Raw genomic sequence first — 24880 nt, 5'->3', positions numbered from 1 at the left:
TGTGTATGTGTGTTAGAAGGGGGGAGGTGAAGGCCAGAAAAACGATCCCAGGAGCCCGTCTCATTTTACCAGCTTAGATCTCAGCTTACAAGCAGCAATCAGCTTCCAGTGTTACCTGGCGTTGAGTGTGTGTGCATGTGTGTTAAGTGTAGGGTTTCAGAGAGAAGACAGGTGTGGGAGTGTATGCGCGCGCGTGTGTGTGTGTGCGCGCGCGAGTGTGCGCGTGCGTGCGTGGTGTGTGTGTGTGCATGAGTACAGCAGTACCCCCTGCGGACTGCCCACCCCCACTTCACCATGCCTTTAGATATTTGAGCAGCAGTGCTTTGTTGTAACACTTTAGATGTCTGTGGAGGTGGTGAACGTCCATTATTTGCATCTCATTTTAACCTTTTTTTTCAACGACTGTTTTATGTTTTGTTTTTTTTGTTTGTTTTGCGTTTTGAGGACACTATGATACCGCATTTCTTCTAGAAATATATTGTCGATCGCTGTATTGTCGACAAGGCTAAAAGGATGTCCTTGTTTTGTGCTTTTAAAGGCCAAATAAAGATAACTTAGGTTTACTCCATTTCAGTACTCAACCAATGGATGCGTAATAATGCAGTAATTAAAGATGACAAATATTTATAACATAAACAACAAATTTCTTAGTCTGCTCAACCTCCAGTCAAATTTCAAATACATTTTACAGTAGGAAGTAATGGAGAAAGAATTAATCACAAGACTATAATATGGCATAAGTGTTTTGTTTAGTTTTCCGCGTTTTGTCTGGTCAATATAAATTATGTACTTTATAAATAAGCAGAGAAAAGGTAACAGAAAATTGCTATAAATTTCGTGTAATTTTAAGGAAAAATACTATATATATATATATATATATAGTTATCGGGATATAAAATTACCTGTATCTGATGTACATTTCCATCCATATTGCACACCTCTACTGGCTGTTCTTTATAAAGACTACTGCACACTAATTTAGGTTACGTCGCTTCTGTAGTAACAGAACTCTGTTGTAAACTGAACACCCCATGTACTGTTGAATTTTTATCGCGTTAGCAATATTATTCTGCACAGCTAGGACAGACCTATTCAGATTGCTTTTCCACATTACAACAAGTTTCATTTCCAGTCCTGTCATCTTGGCATTTTTCCTGTTTGTATCACACGAAAGAAAGAACAGAAAAGCAGAAAGGCTCTTGTGGAGTTAATCCTTAAGATGCTCACTGAACTGATGTCTTAGGAGATATGCTGAAGTCTTATGACATTTGCTGAATTCTTGCAGCATCATGCTCAACGGCGATTTGATCTCTGGGACCTGCAACTAAATTTTTCCTTTATCCATTTTCATCCATGGACTAGGATGTGTTTTGAATTGAATCGATTAAAACCTTATCATTCCAAGCAGTGGTTTTATGGTTCCTAACGCTTTTCCTTGTACTTGTACCTTGCTTTGTCCCCATTTATGGACGCAGTGTCCTTTTACTTCCTGCTTTCACAGATGCTAATGAGTGTGCAAGAAAGCCGTGTGTGAACGCTAATTCTTGCAAAAATTTGATTGGTGGATATCACTGCGACTGTTTTTGGGGATGGTCCGGACAAAACTGTGACATCAGTCAGTATTTTCTTACATCTTAGTCACTTCCTCTTAAATGTTTGTTTCTCCAATCTCTCAACCAGCAGTCTCTTCTTTGAGCTGCTGGTCTTAAAAAATATATATATATATTTTTTTTTTTTACATTTTTAAACTCCTTCACTCACCTTCTGGACTCACAACCTAGGTGTAGTTTAGTCTTATTCATTCACATGCGGTAGCTTGTTCCTTTCTTGTCTTGGCAAATCAATGCTCCTGTTCTGCCCTCACGAAACCAGTTGCATGCCCACTGTGGCTTCAGTGCATGAACAGATCCTCAGCTTTACTCATATCTGCCTTTTTGCAACTTTTACCTTGTCTGTAAACGTACGACATGACTTTAAAATATGTGCTAATATCCTTTATTTGATTGCTCATCAGACATGAATAGCTGCCACGGTCAATGCCAGAATGGAGCAACCTGCAAGGTTTGTCATTTTCCATTCAAAACCAACCTCATGCGACTTAATGGTATCTTTGACTCGGTTAAATGGTGCAATCCTTTTTTTTTTTTTCTTCTTCTTCCTTTTGTCTTTATTAGGAGGGCCCACGCGGTTACCGCTGCCAGTGCCCACCAGGCTTTGTGGGTTCTCACTGTGAAATCCAAAGGAATAAGTGTGACAGCAGACCCTGTCAGAATGGAGGCCAATGCCACGCTGTGTTAGGTGGCTTTGTGTGCCAGTGTCCATTGGAGTTTGCGGGACGACTGTGTGAGGTACGCATTACCTTTTGAGTTGTGGCTGGTAGCTCATCAATTGAATTTACATTCCGATTAAGGCACACAGACCAAACCAAACTGATGACCAGACTTTATCAAGAATTGTATCGTTGCTCAAATTTAGTAAGAAATTGCACAGGAGGTGATCTGGAATGTAGGTCAACCTCAAATTAGTTTTTATTAGATTTCAAAAGGACTCTTCCCATAGGAAATGATGGACATTGAATTAATTAGTCAAATAGGGTCAAACTTGCACTACATCATCTACAATGTGTGGGCAGTAGTACTTTAACATTCTAACAGGCATACAAGTGTCAGATACTGTACTGTTGTGTTTTTACTGTGCAAGCTCTCTAGAAATTGCTGGAGTTTGAACCTGAAGACCACCTCCAGTTTGTTGTAAAAATGATGCCCGTAATTGGGGAATATAAAAGATTCTGTTAAAAAGGCTGCAGTGAAAAATGTTGAATTTCTCTCACTTAGAGTTAATATACTCTATTATAAATCCACCATCCACAACATTAAACATGCACAAATAAGAATCAATAAAAGAGCTGTATTATGAATTCTAGCTTAACCGAGATATTCTTTGTGATATTTAACTAGATTTTATTATTGTAGTTTGCAGTGGTGCACGACTGCAATATTTTAGTTACCTCCATTCAATGATATTAGTGCAATAAATTGTACAGCTATTTCTTTTTACTTGTATCAAAGGCTAAAAAGGTGAGAAACTCTTAAATAAACAAGGGTAGGCAAGATTAGTTTCCAGAATCACTGCACATAGAGTCCAAAACGAGAGTCATCTTCAGTAAGCCACCTGTCCTGGTTGTACTGGCTATCACATGATGTCTCTGTCGCCTCGCTGTAATCTGTTATATTTAGTGTGTTTGAAGCCAATGTAGGTTAGCTGTGAGGAAACTGATTCTGTTCTGCTTCTCTTGGGGCCTGAATGGAGGACATTGCTGGTCAGGAGCCAGTCCTGATTTAGCTTCTCCACTATATACACCAGCCTCGCTGAATGAGGTTACGCTGGGTTGCTGCCCGCTTACTACAAAACGCTCATGTCTGCCATGGCGCTGTCTACATGCTTGTTAAAAATCTGCTTTCATAAGCAACCTATTTACTTACTTATTTGATACATGATGATGATCATGAAAATACTACTACTATAATAATACGACTAATATTTTAATTCCAACATTGAGTAAATTCAAACAATATAACGACAGTACATGGACTGTAATAATTTTATTTTCTAATTTTGATTTTTACTTTTGTATTTGTGTACAAACAAAGAACGATAATCCTTTCATGACTATTGGATGGCTATAGTAGCAAAGGTTCTGCAAGTTTCTCTTATGCCAGTAACAAATCTACAGGTTTATGTTTGTTGTAAAGTATGCAACACCAAATGTAATTTTCTTCGTCGAATAAAATGGATGTAATACATTTTTTAAAAAGTTAATAATGATATAGGTTCCTTCCGTAGTTTGCTAGTGGTCAATTAGAAAACATTGTTGTGCATAAAGGTTATAGCTGAATAAACATTTTTTGCATGGTCATGATGAAGATGTTGTAATACCAACACCTGTTATGATTTAAAAGGCAAAAAATGAAGAATTCTAAAATGACGTCCTCAACGTAAGGCAATGCAAGGAAAACCACTCAAATATGATGATTTAGTCTTCCATGCTCTGACCACACACATCCAAATAGTAAAGAAAATTGGTATGTGTGCATGACACTTGGGTTAAAATAAACTACGTGTGACCACAGACTTCACCCACTCCGCTGACCCGCTCAAACTCTCCTGTTCAGCACCTTAAATGGCAACGGGTGCAGCCCAGCGTTTACGCACAGTAGTGATGTTTACAAAAACCTGGAGATTTTCCCTCCAACCTCTGTATTGAAGTGAAAAAAAAAAGGCCAAACATGCAGCCATGGTCATGAGCAGGGTGGTTCTTTTGCTAGTTTATCTTGACTTCGTTCACCAATCGTGTCAATATACAGTTTTACCAAATGTGTCTGCTAGCAATGTCTTTATCTTTTCCTTTTCCAACTTTTGCTCTAGGCTAATTGAGCATGTCAGTGATGTTAAAACAAAAGTGTGAATCTTCTTGAGGAGCTGAGCTTAGGGAAGGTTTCCAAGGCTGACTCGTAAACGTTTATCTTCATAAGGGAGGCTGGCATAAGCAAAGCTAGGCAGCTGGTGGGCCAAACAACCAGTTCAGTCATTCGTCGTGCTTTTGTCCAGTTACAACTCTTTGGTTTCTTGGGATTGATGCACACAAATCTAGGCTTTATTTTGACTTGATTACAATATGTCTCCAATCTCTTTTATCCACCAAGATCCGGATCTCGTCCCCTTCGGATGCTTGCGATCCAAACCCGTGTGAGAACCAAGCCAAGTGCCACAGTATGGTCCAGGACTTCTACTGCGCATGTCCTGAGGGCTTTGAAGGAAAGACCTGCGAGCAACCCAAGGAGGACTGCAAAACCACACCTTGTCAAGGTAATCTTACATTGAAATCAGACGCCGTGTGACAAAAGCCCATTTTACTATCTTCTCTAATCTGGGCTGCATCAAAAAGGCCGAATAGAGGAAGTAACCGTGCCGTTTATTTCTTTATTTGCTTGCAGTTATCGACAGCTGCACTGTTGCCATAGCGACTAACGACTCCACAGAAGTGCGGCACATCTCCTCCAACGTCTGCGGACCTCGAGGGCGCTGTGTGAGCGGGCTGACTGGCAACTTCACCTGCATCTGTGATCCAGGGTTCAGCGGCATCTATTGTCATGAGAGTACGTAGAGGGGAATTATAGCCATACACTAGAAGAGCACTCGGTACAGTGCAGACAGACCCACAATGCTGATTTGTATGCGCACCAAATTGATTGGATGTTTCACAAGATTGTCATAAGTGGGGAAAAATATATCGTGATGCAGATTAGCGCAAACATTTAAGGGTTATTCTGTTTAATTGAAATCAACTTTTGTAGCTTTTAATTAAGGAATGAGCTATAAAATAGCGCCGTCCAGATCAGACTACCACCAGCAAGATGGATCAACCACAAAATGTACAAAAAAACAATTCTAGTCTCTTGTATGTCTGAATTTTGTCAAATGTGAGTTACAGTCACCTCAAAATTAAGGACAATTTTGGAAAAAGCTGTGGAATGTTAGTAAATGTGAATGTTAAAAAAATAAAATCCTTGATCAACACCAAAATGAAAAGTTCTTACTGGGCCCATGGCCCAACCTCCCACAACATTTGAAGGATAGCGGTTTTATATACTGTAGTTTTTGTTTCATCCTGATCACAAACAGAGAGACTAGCTACGAAAATCTAACCTCAGACTCTTCTTCATGTTTCAGACGTTAATGACTGCCTCAATAGTCCATGTAGAAATGGGGGAACCTGCATTGATGGCATCAATTCGTTTCAGTGCTTCTGTCCTGACGGTTGGGAAAGTGAACTCTGCGACCTCAGTGAGTTCCCGACATGCACCCATATTTCCTACTTCTAACAAATCCACTGTCACTCAAACACTTGGGGGCTCATTTTCTAGGATCCCAAATAGCAGGTGGTGAATTCAGTGTTCACTCTAACAGATTGCGCACACTGTTGATGGGTCTTTTACTGTGATTGCGATCTTTTACTAAATTGTTGGTTTACTCACGCTAACATTGCATGCGCTGTTGGCAACGTGTGTAAAAGTAGTGGAGATTGACATATTTAAAAGAGGGTTTTGCCCCTTAGCTCTGATAGTATTCGCCATGGAATGTTTAGGAGAGCACCACAAGTACAACATTTAAGTTTTAAATAATGGAATTAGAAGAGGCAAAAAAATAGTGAATGATACTGAGTTACAGAAAAGAAATGTATCGCACCGATAATTTTGGGGACGCCAGCAACTCCACAAAAGCCATGTTTTTTTTTATTTTGCTTGCCCCCGAGTGTGTGGAAATTGGATGTACCTGCGTGGGTTTTCTACGGGCACTCCGGTTTCCTCCCACATCCCAAAAACATGCATGGTAGGTTTATTGAAGACTCTAAATGGCCCGTAGGTGTGAATGTGAGTGCGAATGGCCGTTTGTTTATATGTGCCCTGCGATTGGCTGGCAACCAGTTCAGGGTGTGCCCCGCCTCCTGCCCGAAGATAGCTGGGATAGGCTCCAGCACTCCCGCGACAAGCGGCTCAGAAAATGGATGCATGAAGGTATGAAATGTTGCAGATGTGAGGAAATGCTGAGTTGATTCAATTTTGTCGTAGGCGGGACGGCATGACTCCTTCTTGTGACTGCCTCCAAGTCAGCCCTTAGGCTAGATCATTCAGAAGCTCCAAAATTGCATTTCTGGATATGCCACAGGTGTCAAACTGGTGGCCCCGGGGGCCAGGTCCGGCCTACAACATCATTTTATGTGGCCCGCGAAAGCAAATCATGTGTGTCCACTTCATGTTTCTTGTGAAAATACGAAAATTGGTGTCTTGTATAATGTTGAGATATTGCAAGCATTTTGTTACCAATCACCTTTTTTAGATAAATGTAATAATAGTTGAACATTTTTTATTGGCTTCTGATTTTAAAACTAGTTATCCATCAATTTGTTGTGTATGTCATTATATGAGACAATATTTTATATGGGTTCACAGTCATAACGGCCCTCCGAGGGAAGCCATAACCACAATGAGTTTGGCACCTCTGTGATATGCCGTGATGAGTTTTGTTTCTGGCATTTCAAAAATGTTTACACGAGCTGGAAAGGTCTCTTTTCCTCGTTGCCTCATTTGACCTGCGCCTACCTTGTCGCGGTTATGCACAGTAGTGCTATTGGCACCTGCCTTTCGAATGCTGTATTTAAAGATGCTAAATCAGCTATCGCAATTCGTCTCGGGTTTGATCAATCACATTGCGCATGCTAAATTAATCTATTTGTATATAATCATCCCAGAATGCATGTGCTCGCTTTCCACATCTGTTTGCTTGAGCAATCAAGTTTGCGCCCGTTTTTGCACCCGCAAACCTTAAGTAAATCAGGCCTTCAGTGGTTTATTTAAGTCCAAACGGTGTAAAAGTCCTTTTCGCTGCCTTCCTCAGATGTCAACGAGTGCAGACACAACCCGTGTAAGAACGGCGGCCGCTGCGTCGACCTCGTCAACGACTTCTACTGCGAGTGTGCCGACAACTGGAAGGGAAAGACCTGCCATTCGCGTGAGTAATGAGTCTTTCGCACTTTGCAGTGGCCTCAAGTCCACCATGTTGTACATCTTGATAGTTTATATCCGTTTGTTGGTGTGGATGTGTGACATACAGTAAGTGTGTGTTTGTGATCTGGGACAGGTGAGAGTCAGTGTGACGCGACCACGTGCAGTAATGGAGGCACCTGCTATGATCACGGGGACACCTTCCGCTGTGCCTGCCCACCTGGTTGGGGAGGAAACACATGCAACACAGGTGAGGCCTTTGGAATGATCCGACTTCCCTTGCAATGCTTAAATTTTCCAGTCAGGCTGGGTGGGCAATATGGACTTAAATAGATTTTTTTCACCAAAATCAGATTTCCAATTTTTAATGACTTTTTCTCCACATAAATGAGATTTACAATTGTAATAGATTTTTATCCTTCATTTACAGAAAAAGCAAATAACAATAAGATTTCCTGTTTGTTTTTTCCCCTCTTGGGGTTTTCTTTATTACTCCTGATACTAAACAGTCTTTGAATTATTTTTATTTTTTTTCCCCAGCAATTTTTCCCCTCTAGCATTAACTTGCATGAGCTTTCACAGAAATAATAACAAATTGTTTTTCCTCTTGCGATAATAAGAAAATAAAGGCTTCCCCTTGGGAACAAATTAACTTTTTGTTAAAACATACATTCTAAAGTTTGGACCCATTTTCTAGAGCTATTGAATGAAAAAGCGTGTCCAACCTTTTGACTGGTAGTGTATGTTTTAACTAAACGCCACCAGTGTTGACTGCGTATATTTCAGTTTGACATCTCTTGCTAATTAACCCTGCCTAATAAGTAGACTGAGCTTCTGTTTAAGTTGGGCACACATTGCCTGTTGGTGAAAGGCTTTTAGCAGTAAACACTGAAGAAGTTTTTGTCAACATGGGTCTACATTTGTTTTTTTTTTAATTAATGCTGCTTACCCAAATTTAAAGTACCTTTAGCTCTAGTTCTGTGGTCTGGTGACAGAAAAATAACTTTTAACACTGGTAGCTAATATACTTTAACTTCCTCTTTAAGTAAAGACCCAACTTCTTTTTGAATGTTTCCTCTAAACCAAGTTGCAACTTTGTGTATTATAAATGTGCACTGAAGACATGGTCCCAAATAGTTTTAGGGCTAATGGTTATTAATGAAACAACAATTACTGAACTCAGCTCAAATGTGGTTTAACAAATGCATCCACGCTTTCCTTTTTTCATTAACAATCTTTGGTCTTTGAATATTTTGACAGCCAAGAACAGCACATGCGCCTCCAGTCCTTGCTTGAATGGTGGAACCTGCGTGGGAGGAGTAGACACCTTTACTTGCATCTGCAAAGAGGGCTGGGAAGGACCCACCTGCAGCCAAAGTAGGCTTTTTCTTCTTCTTCTATTTGTGCCTTTAAAAAAATGTGTGAAGTCTCACTGCCTTTGCCATTGTTATAAAAAAATCGTAATAAAATCCAATTTGCTGCCTTAGACCGCTCACAAGCTTGCCACTAAATGTCTTTTGTGCTCCTTCAACAGATATAAACGACTGCAACCCTCATCCATGGTATGTATCGTTTCCTGCCTCACACACTCCAGTGCTGTCGTCAAAGCTACTCCACCCATCCTCCCCTCCATTTATCCCAGCCTCCCTCTTCTCTGCACTTCACACAGGCCTCGCAAGGCAGTAAGGGGTGCAGGGACTCCCTAAAATCAGTGGAAGTTGTCCTTAAATCAAGCCTCAAAGGGCCGTCTCACCGAGCATAGAGCTTTGGGAAATGAATAGGACAGGGAGAGGTGGAGTAATACCAACCACCCCATGGTGAATGCAGGTGGGGGGTGGAGAGGCAGAGGAGGAGGTAGTGCACATGTCCCTTTTCTTTCTGTGCGACCTGGAGGAGGGGATGCTGGGCTGGGCTTTGAGGAGGAATGGAAGAGTGGCATGATGAGAGGAGAGGAGGGGAGGGACTGGACACGCCTATTAGCATCTGAAAGGTGGAAGCTTGTATTGATGAGTTGAATTGAGCTTTGTAACCCCCCCCCCAACACCACACACACACACACACGATGTGCTTTGTTGCAAGTGGAAAGGATGTAGATCTTGTACACACACCCTCATCTAAGAATCATTTATGTCTGCCCTCTCTCAGTTACAATGGTGGTATCTGTGTGGACGGAGTCAACTGGTTTAGATGCGAGTGCGCCCCTGGGTTTGCCGGTCCTGACTGCAGAATCAGTGAGTACCAACATGAGGTTTATCTAATTATGAGGTGCAGTTTAAAAAAAAAAAAAAAAAATCCTTCGTCTATTGTGGGTCACATCAACAGCAAAATCCAAGCCCCGGACGGCGCCCTCTCGGCTTTTTCTTTGTCCCTCCAGGGGTCAGAGGTCACCCCTCCTCTTTACTCGCAGTCACACAATTGCCCACATAAGAGAAATTAACCAGTGACCCTGAAATTCTTCTTCTTTTCTCCTTTGTTATGGCCAGAAAGTGTCCACCTTTTCTGTCCAGCCTGAATTTAAGCTTTCTTATTCCGACTGTTTGTGTGAATCGCAAATGACAATGGCCGAAGTTCTTAGTGATCATGGGAGTCACTGCGGGAAAACAGCGAATAAGATGTTATTTCACACACTTATATTGCGGCTTTATTCTACCCCTGCCAAGAAAGATTTTCCCATTACATTTTGTCCATTAATCCATACTATCTTTTATATAATGGACAAAAATGCGCATGACTCACATTTCTGCCCAATCGTATCTCATTTGCAGTGTCAAGTGTCAGATCATTTTCATCTGGGTCTGATCCAGATTGCGCATTTGGCAGAAAGGAATTGAACTGGAAAAATCCCATTTAACATGTTCAGACACTTATTTCATCAAACTAGGTTTTAATTTGTTGTGCCTACAGTGGATATAAAAAGTCGATACACCCCTGTTCAAATGCCAGGTATTTGTGATATAAACAAAATGAGATGAACATTAATCGTTTAACCTTTTTCCACCATTAATGTGACCTAAATACAAAAAAAAAAAAAAAAAAAACTTTTAGAAACGGTAAAAATAACCCCTTTGTGCCAGGTGTGTTGCCATGAGTTAACATTAGTTTGAATTTGATTGGTTAATTCTGAACACAGCCACATTCCTCATTTATAAGAGTGTGCAAAATCTGTTTGTGTAGACTGTTTGTAGGATGTAAATTTTGGTTCTCTTGTTCAGAAGACATTTTGGATCTTGATGAGCCTTTTACCTCTGTTTAGCTATTAATATTTCTAGACCTGTGGTTCTAAAACTTCTGACACCAAGGACCACTTAAAAAAAATCTTAGCCCTCCCTCCACCATCATGACCTACATTAGCATACAATAGCGTAGTAAGCTTAAGTGTACATCAAAAATGAAGAAAGGGTTTATTCCATAGGCGTACATTTATCATTGTAAGCCACTGTAACATTGCGCACAGTTTGAACATTAACACTGCCTTTAAATGTAAGAAAATACAACAACAAATAAGAACTGATGAAATGCAAATGTATTGTACTAAAAAGGTAAATGCTACCGTACTGTATTTGGGCATTGATTCTTTCGTGTAGCACTAGTGGTACTTGTACCACACTTTGAGAATGACTAGTCTAGACTATAGATGCTAGTATTTGCAATATGTTGTTTTTGAACAAGAAGTGTCCACAGGTCATCTTGCTTTGTGTCATAGGCAAAACCCCTGTTGTGCCCAGATCATTTTGCCTAATTGGTGCCCCTCTTTGTTCCTCAGACATCAATGAGTGCCAGTCTTCACCCTGTGCCTACGGCGCCACCTGCGTGGACGAGATCAATGGTTTCCGCTGCATTTGTCCGCTCGGTAGAACAGGAGTCCGATGTCAAGAATGTAAACACTTTTTCTATTATTTGGGACATAATGGCATCTATGGTGACATGTTATTCCTCATTCATACAGACAGGATGTTCAACATGTCTTATGTGTGTAAAGTCATAGGTATTGGGAAGTCATGTCACTACGCCGGACTGCAGTTTCCTCACGGCAGCCGCTGGGAGGAGGAGTGCAACAGCTGCTACTGTGGCAACGGAAAAGTGGACTGCACAAAGGTAGCCTTTATTCTGATGTAACTGTTTCATATATATATATATATATATATATATATATATATATATATGAAACAGTATATATATATATATATATGTATAATACAGTGATTTGCAAAATCATGTTCAACCTATATTTAATTGAATACAAAGACAAGATATTTAATGTTCAAACTGATAAACTTTATTGTTTTAGCAAATAATCATTAACTTAGAATTTTATGGCTGCAACACGTTCCAAAAAAGCTGGGACAGGGTCATGCTTACCACTGTGTTACATCACCTTTTCTTTTAACAACATTCAATAAACGTTTGGGAACTGAAGACACTAATTGTTGAAGCTTTGTAGGTGGAATTCTTTCCCATTCTTGCTTTATGTACAGCTTCAGCTGTTCAACGGTCCGGGGTCTCCGGTGTCGTATTTTACGCTTCATAATGCGCCACACATTTTCAATGGGAGACAGGTCGTGACTGCAGGCAGGCCAGTCTTGTACCCACACTCTTTTGCTACGAAGCCACGCTGTTGTAACACGTGCAGAATGTGGTTTGGCATTGTCTTGCTGAAATAAGCTGGGGTGTCCATGAGAAAGACGTTGCTTGGATGGCAGCATATGTTTCTCCAAAACCTGTATGTACCTTTCAGCATTAATTGGTGCCTTCACATATATGGAAGTTACCCATACCATTGGCACTAACACAGCCCCACACCATCACAGATGCTGGCTTTTGAACTTTGCATCCATAACAGTCTGCGTGGTTCTTTTCCTCTTTGGCCCGGAGGACACGACGTGCAAAATTTCCAAAAACAATTAGAAATGTGGACTCGTCGGACCACAGAACACTTTTCCAGTTTGCATCAGTCCATCTTAGATGAGCTCTGGCCCAGAGAAGCCGGCGGTGTCAACAGTTTGAACATTAAATATCTTGTCGCTGCTGACCTCGACTCGGGACGTTGTGAGTCGGTCGGGAGAATATTTCGAAGACCTCCTCAATTCCACCGACACACCTTCCCATGAGGAAGCAGAGTCTGGATTCTCTGAGGCGGGCTCTTCTATCTCTGGGGTTGAGGTCACTGATGTGGTTAAAAAGCTCCTCGGTGGCAAGGCCCCATGGGTGGATGAGATTTGCCCGGAGTTCCTAAAGGCTCTGGATGTTGTGGGGCTGTCCTGTTGACACTCCTAAACATCGCGTGGACATCGTAGACAGTGCCTCTGGATTGGCAGACTGGGGTGGTGGTCCCCCTTTTTAAGAAGGGGGACCGGAAGGTGTGTTCCAACTACAGGGGATCACACTCCTCAGCCTCCCTGGTAAGGTCTTTTCAGGGGTGCTGGAGAGGAGGGTCCGTCGGGATCTCAGATCCAGGTGGAGCAGCGTGGTTTTCGTCCTGGCCGTGGAACAGTGGACCAGCTCTACACCCTTGGCAGGGTCCTCGAGGGTGCATGGGAGTTCGCCCAACCAGTCTTCATGTGTTTTGTGGACTTGGAGAAGGCGTCTGACTGTGTCCCTGTGGGGGGTGCTTCGGGAGTATGGGGTACCGAATCCTCTGATATGGGCTGTTCAGTCCGTGTACGACCGGAGTCAGAGTTTGGTCCGCATATCCGGCAGTAAGTCGGACTCGTTTCTGGTGAGGACTCTGCTAAGGCTGCCCTTTGTCACCAATTTCAAGGTGCAGCCGAAGCGTAGAGGGGGTCCGGTTTGGTGGCCTCAGTATTGCATCTCTGCTTTTTGCAGATGATGTGGTTCTGTTGGCTTCATCAAGCCGTGATCTCCAACTCTCACTGGAGCAGTTCGCAACCGAGTGTGAAGCGGCTGGGATGAGAATCAGCACCTCCAAATCTGAGACCATGGTCCTCAGTTGGAAAAGGGTGGCGTGCCCTCTCCAGGTTGGGATGAGTTCCTGCCCAGGCAGATCGGTGCAGCGTCTGCAGTGATGCGGACTTTGTATCGGTACGTTGTGGTGAAGAAGGAGCTAAGCCGAAAGGTGAAGCTCTTAATTTACCGGTCGATCTACGTTCCTACCCTCACCTATGGTCACGAGCTGTGGGTCCGAAAGAACAAGATCCCGGATACAAGCGGCCGAAATGAGTTTCCTCCACAGGGTGTCCGGGCTCTCCCTTAGAGATAGGGTGAGAAGCTCGGTCATCCGGGAGCATCTCAGAGTAGAGCCGCTGCTCCTCCACATCGAGAGGAGCCAGATGAGGTGGCTGGAGCATCTGATTCGGACTCCTCCCTGGTGAGGTGTTCCGGGCATGTCCCACCGGGAGGAGACCCCGGGGACGACCCAGGACACGCTGGAGAGACTACGTCTTTCGGCTGGCCTGGGAACACCTCGGGATCTCCCCGGAAGAGCTGGATGAAGTGGCTGGGGAGAGGGAAGTCTGGGCATCGCTGCTAAAGCTACTGCCCCCATGACCCGACCTCTGATAAGTGGTAGAAAATGGATGGAGTACGTGATGACAACATGCAGAATTACTTTACCAAAACGTTGATTGGCCCATTCGACCGCAGGTCCAGTGCGGTCGCCGACCCTGCCGCCTCCAGTCCTCGGACCCGGAGCAGACCGTTCAGTCGTGCCCTGCTGGACGCGAGTGTGAACCACACAGATACCTCACATGTTTTTCGCCGCCTTGTCATCAGTGGGGGGTTTGCTCTCAAGCGCTCACGCAAACGACCACCAAGTGTCAGCCAAACAGTGGGCACCTGGACAACAACTGTGGCCGCATCACACTGGTTTTCAACAAAGACAAAGTCCCACTGGTGAGGCCCATCTTCTCATGCTCTGTGATTTGTTGATATAAAATGTCCGGGGAGGCTCTTCATGTTATTGCTAATTACTATGATTTATTGTTTTCTCTCAGGGTACAACAGTGGAGAACATCTGCTTTGAGCTGAGATATCTCCCTGACACCAGAACTTTGGCAAAAGACCACACTCTCCTCCTGCTGTGTGACCTTTCTCATTCCAGTCAGGACACTGTCGAAGTGGCCATAGTAAGTCCATGAACCCGAAATACTGCTTACCATGCGTGTTTTTAAAAAATATATATAAATATATCTACTTTTCATCATCTTTATCTCACTCTGCTATATCATAAAAATCTAATTTTCAGCATGCTTCCTCGACCGTTTCCTTTCCTTTCCTTGATTATATTCCATAGCAAATTCCCTAGCTTAAAGGATAACAAAAAGGTGTATTGCCAAATGATTACATTTATATAACGCTGTAATGTAACTCTGTTTAGTTGTATTAAGTATTTCATTGAAGTAACGATGGCGACAAAGGGTTAGTTGTTACTAGTGCCGATTTTTGGACTCACAGCTGCTGCATCTTCTCTGACTTGGTTGCCAGTCTTTCCAGCCCGAAGATCTCGCAGACCACAGCCTGATACAGGAGACAGCCAACACCATAGTGGGGACCTTGTCAAAGAGGCACAACAGCAGCATCATGTTGGCGGTCATTGAGGTCAAAGTGGAAACGCAGGTCACATCCCGTTCAGTGGGTCAGTACTGAACAGCGCCGGTCGGTGTTAATGAGCTTTTGAACCACATCAGTGCATTCAGACACTTTTCCACAGAAGGGTTCAGGTTAGTTGGGTTTGCAATGATACAGTCTGGAATGGAAGCACATGATCTCCATGATAAATCCATGACTACACTAATTAGTAATTTCCAGTATTTCCCAAGCAAGGAGACCGATTATCTTTGCATCTGATTAAAATGAGACATTTGGCAACTTCCGCTTTTACTTTGGCAAACAATAATCCACATCTTCCTCTATTTTTCTGACATGTCATGGACCAAACCAGTAAATGAATCATAATCGGTCAGTTGAATCTATTACGGAAATAATTATTGGCAGCTGTAGTAGGAATAATCTGTAATTGACAGTCTCAAAAGTCTATATCAAACTAGTAGCTCGGTTTTAAAAAGGTTGGTGAGTACGTACAGCATCTCTCCCGCTCGTTTCATAGTTATTTGGTTTTCATGAATCATTCATCGGTTTATAAACAGTAATCGGGAAAAATATTTTGCAATAAACTGTAGTGCAAAATAAATTTATATCTGATTATTCAACTAATCGATAGACTAATCGATTCTATAAATATTTAATAGCTGAAGCCCTAATAAGTAGTAGTAAATAAATAATATTCTGAACATTTAAGTGAAATTGGTCACTTCCTCTCAGTGTGCTGAGCCACAGTGGTTTGGCATGAATCAAGTTCAAATTTAGTGAGTTTATACCAGGTCTTGGGATGTCTTACCTCTACATTATCAGGTTAAATGATGTTTTTATTTACTGTATATGCCATTTACAGGCTGTAATTGAATGTGAACAGTGTCATAAACAGTTCCCCAGTGTGTTCCATTGTGGTCAACTACGACCATCCATTTATCGTTTTGGTGCCGTGTACATCGTTACAACAACACTGCTCACCAAAGTGAAAACTGAACTGCTTGGTGGACAAGTGGGCCTTCATTAAACTCATAGTGACTCTGCTATGTAACTTGACTGACCCCTCTGTCATATGTCCACAGACTACCTGGTGCCTCTGCTGTGCGTCATCTTCGGTTTGCTTTGCCTCTTCTGCATCGTCGTTTGCGTTTGGTGGACTCGCAAACGGAGAAAAGAGCGCGAAAGGAACGTGCGCTTACCGGCCGACGACAGCGTCAACAACCACTGGGAGCCAGTTCCGCTAGTGGTGGGACGTCAGCAGCAGCAACAGCAGCTGCTGAAAGAGAGCAACAGGGAGGCCGAGCAAGAGCGCAAAAAGCTCATGGAGCCCTCCTATCGGACGTGTGATGATGATGAGGAGGAGGAGGAGGAGGAGGAGGAGACGGAAGGGGAGCTAGAGCTGGAGGAAGAGATGTGCGGAGCGGAGGCGGGAAAGCAGCCAGTTTATAAGTACTCAAAGACTGCGGTGCCGTCGAGCGGGGGGCTGATCTGCACTACGCGCAGTTCTAGTTCGCCCCACCGGACCCCAGGCTACAGCCCCAAAGACAACCGCTGGAAAAATGTCAGCGCCGTCATGACTGGCCAGAAAGACGTCAGAGACCATTGTGTATAAGACATTTGAAGTATAGACTCGCAAAGTGGAAGCGAAGCTGCGAGGCAGCCTTTCTTTGTTTTGGACTGACTACCTTTTGGAAAAAAGAGGCTTTGTGTTTCAATAAGCCATTATTTGCTTTGTGATCGTCATATTTCTCACTGTCACCTGACATTTTCTTTTGATTTCAGGCAGCACAGTGAACATTTTTTTATTATTTTTTTGCTTCCGTTTGTATTTTTCTTTAATGATCTATTAAACCAAAATGTAACAATTTTCAGGAGTAAAAGAAGCCCGCTGCAATTTTTGTTCGTTTAACAAAAAACAAAACCAAAAAAAACATTTAAGAAACAATGAATCATTTGAAAGGAGAACAAAAAGGCTGTATAATTTTTGTTTGTTTTATAGACTGTTATGACTTTGAGAAGTCAGCAGGCGTCTATGATGGGGCAGGGACACATCCAAATTTAAAGGTCCAAGAAGGGTTTTATTTGGTTGTTGAAAACCCTCCCTCGGCTTTACCCTCAAGTCCGCCTGAGGCCTCACACGCCAGCCTTACCAAAATACTCTGCTTGGGGGGAAAAAGGGGGAGAGAAACCCCAGTGCCTACTATGTGGCCTTCAATGATTTTTGTCCTGTCTCTCAATTTCCTTGGCTGAAAGCTCTGTTTGAGGATTTCTTTTGCAGTATTTGAGTTGGTAGCAAGTGCCTTTCTACGAGCCCGTTCGAGGCTCCGAGTCGCGCTGCCCTGTTTGACCTCCTTGTTTCCAAATCTCAAATGTCAACGTGTGCATTTAAAGAGTTCCATTTCACAGCAACGCCATTCAAGGTATTTGATCCAAACAGAAGTGATTACTCTGTACATATGTGTAAATACAAAACAATGGAGTCGCTGTGTATATTTGAAATAAGTAACTTAAGACAAGTCACACATTTTTATTATTATTATTATTGTTATGATTAATATTATTTTTAAATTTTTTTTGTTGTTTTTTTTACAATGCCATTCCTTTTATTTATGCCAGTCAAAATCGGCAAGTTTTATAAAATGTCCAATATCCAGAGTCACACAGTAAAGAACCTTTACAATGAGGTACCACCCATGAAGGTCTTTTTGAAGGGTTTAAAAATGGTTTGTTGCAGGGAACCTGCGACTGTTTACTTTTTTAAATAATTTTTCCTGATTTTTACTTCACTTACCAAATCGGTGATACTTTGCTACTAAATTGAACAGAGAATAATGTTGAATAAGGCCAACTCACTGCAGTTTGTCACTCGGTATGACCAATTCTGTGCTATATTTGTCTTGGTCAAATCACCATTTAAATGTATTTTTTTTTTGTTCTCTCAGGATTTGGCCCAACATAGCAGCCTTAAAGTGTTTTACCAGTGCAACACGAACCATTTCTAAGCCCATCATAAACCTTTTTTGTTTCAGGTGCCTTAATGTATTGAGTGATGCATTATTTGTGTAATCAATCAGTTGTCATCATTTTATGTTTTTGTTTTGTTTTCACAAGTTAACTCTTTGAAACGTGTGTTGTATTGTGGCGTGTTTTATTCGCCTTCATAAAGTGCTTTTCCTTGTCTCACTTTGCTTTCATTGAGATTTCTGGCTAATATAATGACAGAATTGAAAAGGAAGAAGGAGAAACAAAGAAAAAAAAAACTATCCACATTGTTTAAGTGTCATTAATGTGGATAGCAGTAGGTCAAATATGGACAAAACTCATTATCTTCATGTTTGGTTTCAAGGCTTTAATGAAGGGAACAATGTTTGCAGATGCTACCTTGCAAGTGTATTTGTTTCAGTTACCAACTCAGTCCAAAAATGGCTCATATCAAAGTTTAACTCATTTTTCATATGTAAGACCATCATGCTTTCTGTTATGGGACACAGTAAAAATAAAGAATTAAAGTGGCATCACGTGCTGGTGTAAAAACTCAATACTGTATGCCTATTTCATACATTTTGTTTTTCCCCCCACATTTTGTTAAAAAGGTTTTCTTTTAGTGACTGTTTCATGGGCAGTTATTCAAGCTGTTTTGACACATTTTGATCACACTTGTAATATTTGCTTTTCTGCACCAACTAAAAATGAGCAAAGGCGATTATTCAGCCACAGCGATGAGTTCAGTGTCAAAACTGCAGCATGTAGCAGCAGCTCACACATTGAAAACTAATAGGAACTAACCTTTTGCCTCTTTCACATTTGACCTAATTTTCATCAGCAATCTTTAACTATATTTTCAAAAGCAACTAAATTAGTACATGCTGTGGACAGGCTCTAACTCCTGGGCGTTGAGTTTGACACCTGTGCTTTAAACCCTCACTTCTAATGCATTGTTCTCATCTCTCTCACCGTATATCAAGTCAAATGTGCTGCTTTTTATCATTTTATTTGATACGGCATCCATGAAAAGAAGAGAAGTTGAGCTGCCCTTCTCTGTATTTATCCTTGCCCACGTCCGTGTGGGCTGACTGGGCTGAATCAATCGATCCGAAATTGCTCAGCAGCCTCTCCAGCGCTCTTTAGTAAACCAATAGAACTTCATCTCCTGTTCTGGGCTCATCCCGTCTCCACCAATGGGAAGGCTGGCGTGATGTTCCCGGTCACATGAAGATGTGAATGTTTCATGAGTAATATTATGATGGCGAGCAGGGCGGGCTGGGAGACTTTTCCTCCTCGACTCCCATGGGTGCCCACGCTAATGAGACCTTCCCTGGTCGGTAAGATCGGATCGACTTACACAGACGAGGATAATGTTTATGGAAATATACTGTATGTATGCAGATGACAAAAAATTATTTAAGCATCCTTTCAGGTTTTATTGACACTGTTCACATTGTTTGTTACTGTGGATGGAGTATTACTGTCACAGTAATAACCTTAGCCCCTTGACATCTTAAAAAAAAAAACATAACATCATGTTTATTTACTGTGATTTCCTGGTACAAAGTAGTTCTAACTCCTGTACATCCTGTGTGCATCAATACACCGCACTGATCCCAGACTGCATCAGTAAACTGACACCACACTTGAGAGGTAGCCAAGGACTCACTGTATGCTGTACGCTCGCTAGTAAACCTGTAGTCGTACACTGAGCATGCACATGGAGAGCTACAACAACCAAACATTTGGTTTTTCAACGCAGAAAACACAGACGCACACATCATCATCATCATCATGTATATGTAAGAAATTAGCTAAGTAGCAGGCACGTGTACAGGCAGTTTTGGAGGCAGGTGCTCAAGCCAAATAAAGTGCACCCATTGCCAAAATTATTTATACAATTAGGAAAAAAAACAGGAGTATATGTATTATGTTTTTATTTCTGTTAACACAATCAACACAGTCAATAATATAATTATTAACAAAGGAAGTGAACGGAAGCTACAGTTGATATAAAAAGTCGACACACCCCTGTGCAAATGGCAGGTTTTTGTGATACACAAAAAATGAGGCCAAGATGAATCATTTTGAAACCCGTTTTCCACTATTAGTTAACCTATATCCTCTGCAACTAAATTGAAAATATACACTATTTTAGAGAGGGGAAGTAAAAATAAACAACTGAGATAACAAAACCCTAAAGCGTTAATGTCATATATCATATGTATTCATATGTATAATTCTCCCAAGGACTCATACAAACTCCTTTAGATATCGAAACACTTTGGGGTGAATTGATGACACAGAGGATAATTTTTATTTTTTAAATATTGATAAATCAAGGGGGAAAAAATGGCCTGCAGAAAAAATGGGCTAATTTTTCATCCAGGCAAAAGGGCAGGTGCTCGAGCACCACTTGGGGTCTATGTATACACGTGACTGGTAAGTAGCAATACCGTTCAGTATGAGTCAGTGAAGTTCTACACCACTGCAAACGTCAACTACAATAATTACCATTCTGTTGATCGAATACGCCGACATGTCGATACCGCTCTTGTGTCGGATCTCCTTAAATGTAGATTGTGCAAGTGTACCTAATAAAGTGTCCAGTGTGTGAACATTTAATAACTTGGTCTTGTTGCTGTTTGCTGTGACACGGCTACTTTACAGTACATGTTAGCCATGGGATTCATTTCATACTCACATGTCAGATTTTGTTGCACTGACAGCCAAAAGGGCAAAGGGCAAAGGAGGATAAAGAAATTGTGAATTTGCATCCACTTTCTATCTTCTGCTTGTAGTCTATGTCCGCACGCACGCACGTGCACGCACACACACACACGTGCGTCCTTGTGTTGTTCAGTTGAATAATGACTGGGGAGGATTTAGTCTGGGGGAAAAAAAGCAGAGCTACAGATCATATCATCTATTTTTGTCATAAATACAAACACGCACGCACGCACGCATGCACACACACACACACTCATTTCTCTTTACAGTGTTTGTTGCTATGTACTCTGCATGTCTGTTTGTGCTTGCTCAAATGTCAGTGTGCAGTGCAACTCAATCCCCTGTACAGTGATATGCAAGGTCAATTTGCACCTCCTGAGCTTGACTGACATTACAGAGTATAAAATGCGCTCAGGAGTTTAAAAGAGATAAGTTGCCTCTTCTACAAGACGAGCATTCATTTAAGACGACTGAACGTAGGCAAGACAGCTACAGCGTATTGTTCATTCTGTTCGCGGCTTATTCGTGACTCAACATTCGAAGGGACTAATTTCTGCATTGCTAGATAGTGCAGCACAAGGGTACTCAAATACAAATCAATTAAAATCGATTTCCCTCTTGACATGACCTAAAATAAATAACTGAATAAAAGAAGACATGAATAAAAAACTAATATATCAGGAGTGGAAATTTAAAAAAAAAATGCAATTAAATTACATTAAATGTCTTTACCGTTAGATGTCCAAAATGTTTTCCCAAGATTTTTGGATATGTAGGATTTTTCTCCTATTGTTTAATATGCCTTTTCCAAGAAAACTAACACAAATGTATCTGAGTGTCTTCAGAGTTCCTTTTTTTTTCCTGTTCCTGTGAGGCAGACCACTAATTAACCACTCGTCAGTTTCACGAAATTGTTTTGAAAGTGAAAACATTGGTGGTGGACACGTTATTCTCATTAGTTTCATTAAAATAATGAGTTACCCTTGGGTGAAATTCTTCAGAACGTTAATTTTGACTATCATAGCTATGCAGATGACACCCAGTTATATCTAGCAGTGACCCCAGAAGACTACATTTCAATTGAGGTGTTGTGTCACTGTCTAAAACAGAAAAATAACTGGATGAGCCAAAATTTTCTGAGACAATTGTTTTTGGCAATAAAGAAAAGAGGATTGCTGTTAATAAATACCTGGAGTCACTCTCTTTAAAAACCAAAGACCAAGTACGAAACCTTGGTGTTCTTATAGATGCCGACCTGACTTTCGACAGTCATATCAAATCAATTACGAAAACTGCCTTCTACTATCTGAAGAACATATCCAGAGTGAAGGCTTGCATGTGTCAAGCAGACCAGGAGAAGCTCATCCATGCTTTTATCTCAGTTAGACTTGACTATTGTAATGGTCTTCGGACTGGACTCCCCAAAAAGAGCATTAAACCAGCTGCAGCTCATTCAAAATGCTGCAGCTCGGGTTCTGACCAGAACAAAGAGGTCAGACCATATTACTCCAATTCTAAAGTCTTTACACTGGCTTGCAGTCAGCTTTAGAATAGATTTTAACGTTCTGCTACTGGTCTATAAATCACTAAACAGTTTAGGTCCTGAATACATGAAAGAAATGCCTATGGAATATAAACCCAGTCGGGCACTGAGATCGACAGAATCAGGTCAAATAGTGGAGCACAGAGTCCAAAGCAAACGTGGTGAAGCAGCATTTAGCTGTTATGCTGCAGACGAATGGAATAAGTTGCCAACAGAAGTCACATCAGCCCCAAGTGTGCATGTTTTAAAATCCAGATTAAAAACTATTTTTTTACTTTTTTTCTCTTTGTTTTCTTTTTCTCTTTTTGTTTTCTTTGTTTTTAAATGCTTTTAATCATGTAAAGCACATTGAGTTACCTTGTGTATGAAATGCGCTATATAAATACATTTGCTTTGCTTTTCTTTAATGTTAATTTCATCTCAGCAGTAGTCTTTCCCTGAATGCATCTATATCTTTTTTTCTGCTCATAAATAAATGCGTTTCCATAAACATCTGTCATAAGAAAACACTCAACCACACTCACCACACCTCTGCGTTAAAGAAAGCTTTGACTCACTGCATTCATTGTGAATTATGAAATAGTAGAGGAATGATTTTGCAACATCACACATTCCTGTGCTTGTGGGGACATGTCACATTGCGCTATGTGAGGGATTACAATATGTTTAACTCATAATCACCAAATAAGTCACACTATTGCTTAGCACCGATTTACTGAGACTGTTTTTGCACAAAAGGGTGTGGCGAAAAAAAGTCATGTCCTACGGCAACCCTCAATTTAAAGATTAATTTTGTCACAAGAGTTTAAGAATTAGGGATTACTCAGTTTGGTATTTTAATTACAGCACTTATTTGTATTTCATAGCTTAGCATTGTGCCACATAATAATAATAATTTAAAAAAAAAAAGCCAGTAAACCTCAACGTAAAATCATTTGTCTCTTGGCCTACTAATTTCAAACACACTGGATATTTTAACCCAAGGTACTTAAAATACTCTTAGAGATATAATATACTGTAAGTAACATTCGCAGCTGCAGTCCAAAATAAAAATGTACAATAATGGGAAAGCGTAATTATCAAGCTTATCAAAAACATGGTATATAATCTACTAATAACAAAGTATATGCAGTACGGAAACTATTCAGACCCCATTAAAGTTGTCACTCTTTGTTATATTGCAGGTGGCACGGTGGGGGTACACCCTGAACTGGTCGCCAGCCAATCGCAGGGCACATAGAAACAAACAACCATTCGCGCTCACATACACACCTACGGGGAATTTAGAGTCTTCAATTAACCTACTCCTTGACGTCTCGGCGCCCTTTGCACAATGGTCATTACACCGGACTATTGCAATATTAATCTTTCGAACTGCTCTAAGTGCTAGAGGACTCTGCATCTTTTTGAAGAATTGTCAAAAAAATAAATAAATGTACCGGCATTACCAGATAACTAGCAACCCTTTATTGCGCAGTGTGTTTTTTGGACATACTGGACATGCAAATAACGATGATTCTGATTCTGATTCTGATGCAAACTCCACACAGGCGGGGAACTGTGAGGCAGATGCACTAACCAGTCGTCCACCGTGCCGGCCGTGTTATTTCAGTTTTTCTTTTTAAATAAATCGACAAAAATTTCAAAAATTCTCTTTTTTTCTGTCAATACGGGGTGCTGTGTGTACATTAATGACGAAAAACATGAACTTAAATGATTTTAGCAAATGGCTGCAATATAACAAAGAGTGAACATTTTCAGGCGGTTTGAATACTTTCCGTACCCACTGTATTTTGCGTGGATCTACTAATTAAACGACAATCACCTGGTTGTCATACTGAATTCAACATTCTACCAAATTAATAAGAGACAAAAATACAATGCAGCAAATATGACTTTGCACATCAAGTAGTGAGTACAACACTTTGTAGATGTCTCCTATCTGTGGTGACACAGAGTGGGGGAGGAGTGAATACGTCAATAAATCAGAATCCCATTTGATCCTTTAATCAATTGGCCCAATTTGACACTTGACAGGAATGACCTTCCAAAAGTGATTGGGCACCATCTGTGCTCTCTCCATTCAAATTACAACAAATGAAATGAGAGGATAATGGAAAGACACCAAGATAGAGCAACATTAAGGTGATACCATTTGTCAATGTTGACCATTTTTTGGGGCAAATGTATAACCTCGAAAGGCAGATTCTCAACTATTTGTCTTCACACTGTCATATATCAAATTCATATTTTGATTATTTATTGTAGAAGCTTTAAATGAGAGTTGTGTGATACACATGACGGTGGTTTAATCTGTCCAAAGAGTCTCATTCCAGAAGATGGGAGGGTTTTTTTTTTAGATGTTGGCCAGTAAAGTTCAATCTGGCTCTCATGTACTTGAATGCTACCTGTGCCATGTGGTAAACATATTTATTTTAATTCATTAATTTAATTCATGATTTTGACAAAAGGCCTACCTGTGGGTGATGCAAGTGTTCTCGCTAGATGCTGTGTG

At 41.1% G+C, this 24880-nt stretch overlaps 1 protein-coding gene across 4 annotated transcripts in view; it reads left to right on the top strand.

The window, feature by feature from the left end:
* The window catches only part of jag2b (jagged canonical Notch ligand 2b), a 61025-nt gene extending 42379 nt beyond the window's left edge, over nucleotides 1-18646 (top strand). For 3 of the 4 annotated variants that reach the window (XM_061753275.1, XM_061753273.1, XM_061753274.1), the window contains exons 11-27: nucleotides 1502-1615; nucleotides 2015-2061; nucleotides 2175-2348; nucleotides 4704-4866; nucleotides 4995-5156; nucleotides 5731-5844; nucleotides 7456-7569; nucleotides 7699-7812; nucleotides 8823-8939; nucleotides 9097-9124; nucleotides 9708-9793; nucleotides 11326-11439; nucleotides 11542-11657; nucleotides 14163-14411; nucleotides 14513-14644; nucleotides 15003-15153; nucleotides 16190-18646. In XM_061753275.1, coding sequence (XP_061609259.1) covers nucleotides 1502-1615; nucleotides 2015-2061; nucleotides 2175-2348; nucleotides 4704-4866; nucleotides 4995-5156; nucleotides 5731-5844; nucleotides 7456-7569; nucleotides 7699-7812; nucleotides 8823-8939; nucleotides 9097-9124; nucleotides 9708-9793; nucleotides 11326-11439; nucleotides 11542-11657; nucleotides 14163-14411; nucleotides 14513-14644; nucleotides 15003-15153; nucleotides 16190-16719 — 2525 coding nt within the window. In that variant the 3' untranslated portion in view covers nucleotides 16720-18646. The remainder of the gene's footprint in view (nucleotides 1-1501; nucleotides 1616-2014; nucleotides 2062-2174; nucleotides 2349-4703; nucleotides 4867-4994; nucleotides 5157-5730; nucleotides 5845-7455; nucleotides 7570-7698; nucleotides 7813-8822; nucleotides 8940-9096; nucleotides 9125-9707; nucleotides 9794-11325; nucleotides 11440-11541; nucleotides 11658-14162; nucleotides 14412-14512; nucleotides 14645-15002; nucleotides 15154-16189) is intronic. The other variant, XM_061753276.1, reaches the window with a different exon arrangement.
* The last annotated feature ends 6234 nt before the right edge of the window (nucleotides 18647-24880 follow it).

The sequence above is a fragment of the Phyllopteryx taeniolatus genome, chromosome 18 (assembly GCF_024500385.1).
Source record: "Phyllopteryx taeniolatus isolate TA_2022b chromosome 18, UOR_Ptae_1.2, whole genome shotgun sequence".
Lineage (NCBI taxonomy): Eukaryota > Metazoa > Chordata > Actinopteri > Syngnathiformes > Syngnathidae > Phyllopteryx > Phyllopteryx taeniolatus.
This window is presented reverse-complemented; position numbering and strand designations above follow the sequence as displayed.